This window comes from Anopheles stephensi, chromosome 3, assembly GCF_013141755.1.
Source record: "Anopheles stephensi strain Indian chromosome 3, UCI_ANSTEP_V1.0, whole genome shotgun sequence".
Taxonomy (NCBI): domain Eukaryota; kingdom Metazoa; phylum Arthropoda; class Insecta; order Diptera; family Culicidae; genus Anopheles; species Anopheles stephensi.
The window spans coordinates 77,025,015-77,034,719 of NC_050203.1; the positions used below are offsets into that span (position 1 = coordinate 77,025,015).

General features: G+C 43.7%; 1 protein-coding gene and 2 non-coding genes across 3 annotated transcripts; 1 reads left to right on the forward strand and 2 right to left on the reverse strand.

The window, feature by feature from the left end:
• Window positions 1-213: 213 nt before the first annotated feature.
• Window positions 214-5,295, reverse strand: LOC118510873 (brain-specific homeobox protein). Its single transcript, XM_036053235.1, has 5 exons — window positions 4,407-5,295; window positions 2,622-2,917; window positions 2,328-2,493; window positions 2,071-2,204; window positions 214-1,197 (listed from the first exon to the last, which is right to left on the reverse strand). The coding sequence occupies exons 1-5, from the start codon at window positions 4,952-4,954 to the stop codon at window positions 470-472; spliced, it is 1,872 nt and encodes a 623-aa protein (XP_035909128.1). The 5' UTR covers window positions 4,955-5,295; the 3' UTR covers window positions 214-469.
• A 4,071-nt stretch (window positions 5,296-9,366) lies between these two features.
• On the forward strand, window positions 9,367-9,438 carry Trnac-gca. The gene has a single exon. It is a non-coding gene; the product is annotated as a tRNA-Cys (tRNA).
• A 155-nt stretch (window positions 9,439-9,593) lies between these two features.
• Trnaq-uug lies at window positions 9,594-9,665 on the reverse strand. The gene has a single exon. It is a non-coding gene; the product is annotated as a tRNA-Gln (tRNA).
• Between the last annotated feature and the right edge of the window lie 40 nt (window positions 9,666-9,705).

Here is a 9,705-nt window from a genome sequence, read left to right on the forward strand (position 1 = left end):
AATTTGAAGATTCAAATCCAATGGTAGAATCTTTGGTGCACGAGAAATTGAAAGACCTAAAAGAGCTCCAGGTCCAGGTTTAGTACTCTAAACGAAAATCTGAAATTCTGGAACATGGATTGATCGACGAAGGATATCCACAGGACAGTCTCTTTGATAAATTGGCTATTGCGAGATCTCGATACTCAATAGACCTTGGATATTAGAACTCAGACTTCCATCTGACAAATTAAATAAGAAAATACTAGCTTGCGAGTTTGCTCCTAAACCCTACCCTGATGGAAGAATTTAAACGGTGCTGAATTAACCTCAATTCGCTCGAGGACATCTAATACACAACCACTATTTTCAAGTTCTTTATACACCCTCGCTCCCTTCTCCCCAACGGGGCCTCATACTATACACATGATTTACTTGGTTACTACCATTCACCAATTGACGGGATGTCCAGCATGCACCACTCCTATCCTTACGTCAGATAGCCTTGTTCGTCTCCAACGATATCGACATCACTACAGTCCGAATCACTATCGTTCATCAGCTCATTTTCATCCTCACTGCTCGGTGGTGTACGGTGGCCTGGTGGAGGACCAAGATGTGACAGGTGATGAGACGCTAGCAGATGGTGAGGACCCGCCGGTCCACCAGCTCCCGGATGATGATGAGCCTGCTGCGGATGGTGGTGATGGGGATGCGGATGATGTGGATGATTGGGATGAAACGGATGATGCATCGATGCTCCCGGGCCGCCATTGTTCATGGAGGCAGCAGCGGCCGCAGCAGCAGCAGCCGCAGCAGCCGCCGCTGCAGCAGCCGCCGATCGTTTCACCAAGCTAAAGGATGAGTGCATCGATCCACCGGTGGACGATAAGGGCTTTAGCATACCCCCGCTCGTACAGCTGGACGAGGTGGAAGAGGCAGAGGAGGAAGCGGACGAGCTGGGTGGAGGTTTGTTGCCGAGTGCCGACACTCCACCCGGAGCAGCTTTCCCGTTGCTGTAGGCAGTGAAGCCACCCTTCTCACCACCTGCCGCCGAGGACGATCCTGACGAACCGGACGAGGAAGACGAGGATGAGGTTGAAGTGGTTGATCCGGTGGAGGACGCTGCCGCTGCTCCATGAAGTCGGCTGGAGGAGGAAGAGGATGAGTTGGTACTTCCACCGTTGCTGGTTCCGTTCTGACCCGATCCGCCAGTATCTGTGCGGGAAAGATGAAATGGATGTGTGTGAGAGAGAGAGAGAGAGAGAAATTCGGTAAATTATTTAAGACGCCTAACACCACGCAACCCGCATGACACCGTGGGCTGTACGGCGCAAGACTCTTCCTTTTAAGAAGGTAGTGAGCAATGAGGAATTTTCTTCAGTGTGTCTTCCATATTGAATACCAGCGCATTGTGCTCTGCCATGTAGACATCCATGACACAATAGCACTCGACATGAAAGCGACCCAACGAAGGGCACTATTGTTTGTGAATAGCCAAAGTCACACAGAATTCAAGTGGGTCCCCCTGTCGTGTTCACTGTGTCTCCAGGAAGGTAGGGGAAAATGTCGTCCATTTGCTCCATCCCCAGCAAGGAATGTTCATCATCAACGGAATTCTTCCGCATCAAATAAAACTCTTCCAAGCGAAAACAGTAAATGGAAAGGTTGCTTGAAGATGCAACCCAAAGATATCGGATGTCTTGTCCCGGGGTCGACTTCTGAGGAGTCGAAACTTCTTAAAAGGGTTTTTACTTTCAGTCTCCCAATTTGGACCCCACTAACTTAGAACGCGTCTCCACCTAGTATGGTCTGCGAAAAGGAAGATTTCTTTGGAGTTTTCGGCTACGGTAATTGAGTTTCACGATGGCGTAGTACCCTTTGCTGCACAATCAGGTCTCGGGTCACCGGCAAGAGTGGAGTGGTCAAACTTTTACCCCCGCCCCCGAAGAAGATACTTTACCGCCCCTTAAAAACTCCGGTGACCGGTCATTGCTCCAAACTTTCGCTTCTTCCCTTCCGCTCCCATCCGCAAAAAAACCCAGCAATTAACTCAATTAAAAGTTCTACCGGTTGTACCGGGCAACTTACCGGCCGCATTGACCTCACGTCGACGTAGCTGCTTCTTGTGCTTCATGCGCCGATTCTGGAACCAGGTCTTCACTTGCGTTTCGCTCAACCCGAGCGCGGACGCCAGCTCGACACGTTCCGGCGTCGATAAGTAGCTGTCATTACAGGGACAGAGAACAAGAAACAAGCACTGGTCAAAAAGCAACCCAACCCGGAAAACGCAAAAGTTTACTCTTAATTTCATTATCAACGGCATCACCAAAAATAGCCCCGCTTACCGTTGTGCCTCGAACCGCTTCTCGAGCCCGGTCAGCTGTGGGTCACTGAACACGGTTCGAGCTTTTCGACGTCGGCAGTGACGTAGCGCACTCATGCCCATGCCCAACCCGAGCGCAATGTCCGGACAGCCGGCACCGGGGAACAGAGGTGAGCTGGCGAAAATTCCTGTCCAATGAAACAACAAAAAAACTCACACGTTAACACCCATTGACAAGGTTTTTTTTTTTGGGGGGGATGACAACGAGGTCCCAACTTAATTATCGATGAAAAACAAATCGATTACTGGACGCTACCTTGCGACAGGAAGTACGGATCGACCGTTTTGTATCCGCTGGCCGACGGTGCTAGGTAGGCGCCGAGTGCCATCTGCAGATAGCCCGGATCACTGTACGGGTTGGTCGTGTACATGACGCCGGCCGACGGTCCGCTGGTGAATTGTACCGGGCCGGCGTTGCTCACCGGGGGTACGGGTGGGGGTACGGGAGGAGGTGGTGGCGGTGGTTGTTGTTGTTGCTGTGGGCGGGAAGCTGATGTGGCCGGCGGTTGGTGTGGTGTGCTGCCGTGGTCCATGCTTAGTTTGCTGCCAAATCTAGGAAGGGAGACAACATTAATTTTTGACTACTTTCTGTTTGAGATTTTTATTTAAATTTCGTTCAAAATTCAGTAAATAGAAAGATTTTACGAATGACAGAGTTATCTGACTCTTTTTCCACAGTTAGGCATCAAACGGTGTCCAAATGTCTAACAACGCCCAATCTGTAGCCCTAAATTTTCTAATTTGCATACTTTCAGGCGTTGGTATCTTAAGGCACAATCGGGAATGCTGTGAAAATCAGTTAATTATTCTTGTAACATTTAGAAAGTACTAGCAAACGATCAACGATGTTAGCTGTTTTCTAGTTAAAATATGTCAAATGTCGTTTAACTTTAGCTATTAAATTGATAGTGCTCTCCTTTGTTCTACGAATTAGTGTAATGGTTATCTTTAAAAAAAACACACAACATCATCAGTTTCGGTGTGTTATTTCCTTTCTCAAAACATTCCAAATTCTTTGTGTGAAGAATTTTGAGCGCCTGAAGGTATGCAATCTGTGTACAATAAATTTTCCACATACGCACGATTCTAAGAAATCAGCGTATCTCGAACTGCAATTTTCGTTGCTATTTAACTCACAGTTGATCCTTTTCCTAGTAAGATATCGACGAGTTATTTATGGATTTCCAATAAAAATACGCAGGTTTAAAACATGTTCAAGGAAAATGCCACTGCACCATACACAGCGTACTATGGTCCTTCCAAAGGACACTTTTAACCTCAATAATTATACTATCAATAAATAGAAATTTGTATTCAGAAGCTTTCCATGTCACCAACCACAGGACTAACCATTCTGACCTTTTGGTAAAATCAAACCAAGAAAGCCAAAAATGGCAATCCGAGTTCTTATAAGGTTGTTTCTCATATGTCACTTGGAAAACTGCATAGTAGTTTGAAATTTTGTCCTGTAAATTGTAATTCAATTTAATTCAAGTCGTACAACAAACACTTGGAGACTTTCAAAAATTGTCCATGAAACTTGAGTCTGAACATTGTTGCTACAATCTACAAAGGTCTCGCACCATACGCGCTCCTTTCATATTTGATTTGCATACTTTTAGGCGCTGAAATACCGGAGGGTAAAGAGGCACACAATTTTATCGTTGGTTTACCCATTTCCGCCTTTTATCTGGTACTGGCATTAATGTCTGTAAGTTTTTAAAATATTTTTTTATCGCTAGTTCTTCTTATTCTCTCTGTTTTGATTCTATTTTAGCGTGATCCACTCTTCGATTAGGAGCTGGTTTCATTTGTCAAATTAATATAAATTTAGCAAAATTCGAGTTGCTTTTTTTAAATTAGCTGCTCATTTTTCTTTTCTTGCTTTCATACCTTCTGTCTGAGTTTCATCGTATTCCTATCAATTAATTGAATATTTTTTCCTTTTTTTACTTTTTTTCACGTATTTTTCCATTATTTTATATCAGTTATTCCTATGCTTTCTCTCTCGTTTTCACACTCTCTCCACAGTTAAACTCACCTTTCCGAATGCATCACCATCTTCCGATAGTCATCTTCTCCACCTTTACCCAACCCATTCCCATCCTGGCCACTTTGTCCACGCGCACCAACACTATCGCCACCAGATTTTGCATTGTTTTCCCCACAATTTCCACTCACCACACTCCGCTCGGCTACGCTTAACTCACACGCACTCTTTCTCCGACCACTGTTCACAGCATTACCCGTCGGAACAGTGGCCACTTCCGGTGAATCTTCCCCAACATCCGATTCATCCACATCCGACTCTACCGGATGACGATCGGCGGGCGAAGGAATGACACGCTCCCTCGAAGGACTATTTGGATGTCCAACACTGGCGCCAGCACCACCACCATTTTGAAACAGAATGTCCTCGATCGAGAAGGGTGTCTTGACGGCGATGACACCCGTCGCCGAGGGCGATTTACACCGTGCTGCAAGGGCCGCCGGAAGTTGATCCTTCGTGGCGTAACCTGGCCTAGTACTGCTACCGTGCAGATGTGCCTGTACGGACGATGCCATGCCACGCTGATCGGTTGTACACATTGACTGCTCACTAGCGATTACACACCGAACACGCGAACGGTTGACGAGATTCTGAGAACGAATCACTCACTGTGACACACCAACCAACCTGCAAATCCTTGATGGCGGAGGTGATTGGCAACACTGAGCATCCTTTTGCAACCGTAGCACACCGACAACTGACTGGCTGACTGGCACGGCTCGCGACACCCTAAGCGAGCTACCAAGCACCGGACCATGTACCGGAAGCGCCCATTATATACAAGCAATCGGTAGGGAAGCAAATCCTTTCAGGCAGGCCACTCGACGAGCCTCGAACCCTCCCTTACCGTGCTCGTGCCGGATGTGATTGACGACTCTTAAATGGAACCATAATGCACCCATACTTACACGCTAGCGAAACTATGGATGGAACAACGCGGAACTGTGAGGACGTCATAAGGAGGCGAGGGCCAGCTTTCCGACGTCCGCTTCCATTCGCTTCCATTTTACATGCTTTTGCTAATGAACCATCACCAGCGTTTTCCCTTGCATCGATTTGACGAACAAATTGTCTGCTAAATTGTGGCAAAATTATGTTTTATCATTCTCCGCTTAGGAATCTCCGCCATTCCCTTGCGCTCTCGCTCTCTTACCGCGGCGTGCTGCCCTCTGCCGGCCGATAGCTGGAAACTGTCTGATGGCGACCGTTGACAGGCGAGTAGTTAGTACATATGGTCGCCCATGGAAACGAGCCCCGCACACTCACACAAAATGGCCGAGATAGGGAAAAACGCATTAGCGGATGCGTTTCTGTTGCTTGTTTTTCACCTGTTTGTAATGTAGCAACAAGAGCGAAACAATAAACGGAGGGTCTCTAATATTAGGCTCTCTTTCGCTGTTATATTTGCCAATTAGACGTGTTCGGGTGAACTGTGGAGGATGTGCAATGTAGCTCGCTCGCACGCTCGCTGGTGGAATGCACCATCCAAGTTACCATGACTGCTGCTTTATTGGCGCAATTTGCCGAAGATTACTGTCATCGCGATTATGGGGTATCGCGGTATTTTGCAAGCGGTGGCCACAGGTGAGAGACGGTGGTTGGGGTGGGGTGGGGTAGAGCTGCGGCTGGGAAGGGTAACTCCCGGTGGGCTTGATTTTGTAACGGAATTAATTACATATCATTATAATTAACCGCTTGTGTTGGTGTGCCGGTGTGAGAAGATTTTTGCATTTTACGCACAGCTTGCTCGGTATGGAGAATTTTACCATAGCGTGCCGAGTTTTTGAAGCATATTTTAAGTGGCGTGTGTGTGTGTGCGAGTTGGTGGGGAAAATTAACTCGCTGACGAGTTGTGGTTCAACGCTGGCAACAAGAAGGTAACATCGAGGAACCATTATGTGGAACGGTTTGAAATGTTTTCGTCACGAAAGAATTCGCTGACCAGTACATATTTCTCATTTTGTCTGAGCTTGAGCTGTTATTTTAACAATTAACTTTATGTTAAGAATGTTTTGTTGGGAAGAGTGCAGCTAATTTAAAACTCATTTGATTTGTTCTGTTCATAAAACGCCCCTAGATGTAGGCAATGCATGCTAGAGGAAGTAAGTTTGAAGATTAAGTTTTATTCGTACCTACCTAAGGTTTTATTTTGATTGCTTTGTGATAAAATTAAGTCCTTTTTTACCATTAAAGACTACATCCATGTTAACTAAACCATTTTTGTTAAGAAACCTCTGCTTTTGTCACGCATAATTGAGTGATACTAAGGAGCGTGTTGGAAGTTAAGCACCTGATAGCATACCTTCAGGCGCATTTTGAAACAGTCAGTTTAAGCGATTGCTAGAGCAGCACGTTGAAGCTAAATTATTTGCTTCTTTCATTTACTTACTTAAGTATGTTTCTGATAATTTTACTGTAAAACTATAGCAATTCTTCATGACTTATTTGAATGATTTATAATTAAATGTCCAGAGCAGAGCCTGTGTTGTGGTAGAGAAATGAACCTTAAAAGTATCTATTTAGGTACAAATATTGAAAACTTTTAATTTTTCAAACATCCAACTTGTAGATAATTTATGTAAGAAAGTACTGCATAAAATTGGAAATTGAGGAAATGGAGGAAAACTTCGTTTGTTTTTTTATATTTCTTTCTAGTGTAATATACAGTAAAAGTTTAACACACATTAATTACTTAGTAGAGCTTTAAATTGTGCAATAATTTGTAGAAGAAAACAAAAATGGCGTCACTTTATACTTACGTTTACTACAAAAAAATGTTTTCGGAATTCTGGCACTGAACACTGTAATTGCATACTTTTAGGCGTTGCAATTACAATCTTTCTGCTCTGCTTATGGAAACTAAACTGATTATAATACAGATAGGATGTATGATTAAATGATATAGCAAACTGTTTATCATTTATGCATATTAAAAAAAATGTGATTGAAGCATTTTAACAATTCCTCCATCGCTATTGCCACAAGCGAATGGAATGGCTGTTCTCGGGGTTGAAAGGCTTTATTAAAATATGCAATTGCAATTCAGCTACCCATTCCTTTGCCCCACATTCTCCTCGTCCGGGGGGAACTGCAGCATAATTATGCATCAATTAGCGGTTCAACAATTTATTGAATGTGGCCGCCGGTGTTTGCCGGTGGTTTTCCTCCATCGAAACCCAGTCCTCTACGTTCCTCTAACGCTTTATTCCCATTCCTCAGAATTGGGATTTCGGATGAGTGTTTAGTTCCATAAAAAAGGACACTCATTAAAGAGCCATTAATGTAAGCATAATCTTTCCTTTATTGAATTTCCAAAATTGAAAAATAGTAACTATATTTCACAGTGTTTGTGTAGATTCTAAACCGTGGAATATAAAGTTCAAATCAAATGAACTTTACGGCGAGTAAACTACCCCCAGTGTTAGCCTGTCTGTGTTTGTGTCTGTGTCTTCTCGAATCGATTAAGCAGTGACGCCGTGATGGCTGCAAATTATCTGTTTATCAAAAGCACTTTTCTCTCGAACGCCAGCCACCAACCGGAACCTGGCCACCTCACACGGTGTGCTCATTTATTAACTTCCGGTAGAGAGCCCCATCCTCTCCCCCATCCCCATCAGTGAATGTTGTAAGCAAATAACCATAACTACTAAGCGAAAAACGGTCACGTAAGCGTCCTGTACTAGGGAAAAGGAAGCTCCATCCTGTCCACCCCGGGTCCAGGACACCATTACCTCTACCCCATTCACTCCCCACACTTTAATGGGCACAAAAACGAGGCAAGATGAAAACCGTAATGTTTCATTTTCACATTAAACTCAAACCCAAAACGTGCAAATGTGTATGTGCTTATGTACCACAACATCGAGCCTCGATGATGGCTCGAGTTTGCGCACTGTATCGTGGCCATTACGAGCTGATGTATGTACATTTTCCCAGCTTGAAATGGGTACGTGGCATGGGCGGTACACGTGCACTAATGGTGCAAAATGGTCAGCGATACAGAGCTCTCTCTTACGGTAATTGTTGTAAAGTTAGCGCAATTATTGAACATTTTAGGAACTTTTTTGCTTTGTACTGTTTTTGCTAAACAGTTTCACATGTTTCCTTTCTTGTTATTGTAAATTTTACTCATCCTAAATTTTATTTTAGTTTTATTTCAAACTGTTAATGTTGTTCATAATTCTTAAATTTATTTTAGTGAAAACGAAACATTATTTCTAAGTTTACTAATTTGTTTGTTTGTTGTCTTCGATTTGCCTTTGTTTGTTTTCCGTTTTCCCTACAGGCTCCGCCTCCTTTTTTCCAGCGCTGTACATAAGTGCAGCCCTATGCAGCTCGATGGACAAAACGCCGGGCCAGAGTATTCATAACGAATTGAAAAAAAGGAAGGAAAAACGTAAAACCACATTCCGGGGGTATCGTTTTCATTCGCAAATAATCGTAATTAGAATTAAACTGTGTGCGTCCGTGTAGTTGAAACCCAAGATGAGTTGGTAATTTTTATTTGAATTTTGAATCATTTAATTTGTTCGATTTGACTGCACAACATCAACCAAAATAACTTGCTTTCTGATCGGTTTGATAGTACAACAGGAAATAAAATTGAAAACTTGGTGAATATCAGTAAACGATTATGACATTAGAAATATACATTTTTGTACGAAAGACTGTATGAAACTTTTTACATTACAGACACTAAATGATGGTTCGATTTAATGTTTGCGGGAAATAGTTTCAAACTGTATTTGTAAACTTCAGTCCTATACCTAGGGTTTTAAAAATGTAATAACTTTTCTACAGAATAAAAAAATACAATTTTCTGGAATGAAAAATAAATGCATATTGAAAGCACCAAGCAATGAAAACAATTTTCCGAACGAACAAATAGAAGTGTCGATACGAAACTCAGGTTGCCCTTCTAATGCGTCAGTAAAACGCCCTTTTATTGTGTGGGGGTATAGCTCAGTGGTAGAGCATTCGACTGCAGATCGAGAGGTCCCCGGTTCAAACCCGGGTGCCCCCTCGCCCGATGCTTTTTTACTTTTCTCACGAACCTTTCCATAGTAAGCACCCTTACCTTCTCGATATGGGCTTTGGAAGAACTCATCATCGGCACTCACCTGTGAATAGATGTATTTCGGCAAAGCTTCCGCGCTCACTCACGAAGCAAAAAGTGAGAGGTTCCACCGAGATTTGAACTCGGATCGCAGGATTCAAAGTCCTGAGTGCTAACCGTTACACCATGGAACCGTTCGCGCTTGCACACTCCAAATTACCTATACAAACAAGA

Coding starts and splice junctions, on each gene's coding strand:
- LOC118510873 (XM_036053235.1), bottom strand. CDS start 4,954: ATGTGTACAACCGATCAGCGTGGCATGGCATCGTCCGTACAGGCACAT. Junction 2,918..4,406: donor ATGGTGATGCATTCGGAAAG/GTGAGTTTAACT, acceptor CTCCCTTCCTAG/ATTTGGCAGCAAACTAAGCA. Junction 2,494..2,621: donor TCCGTACTTCCTGTCGCAAG/GTAGCGTCCAGT, acceptor TTCATTGGACAG/GAATTTTCGCCAGCTCACCT.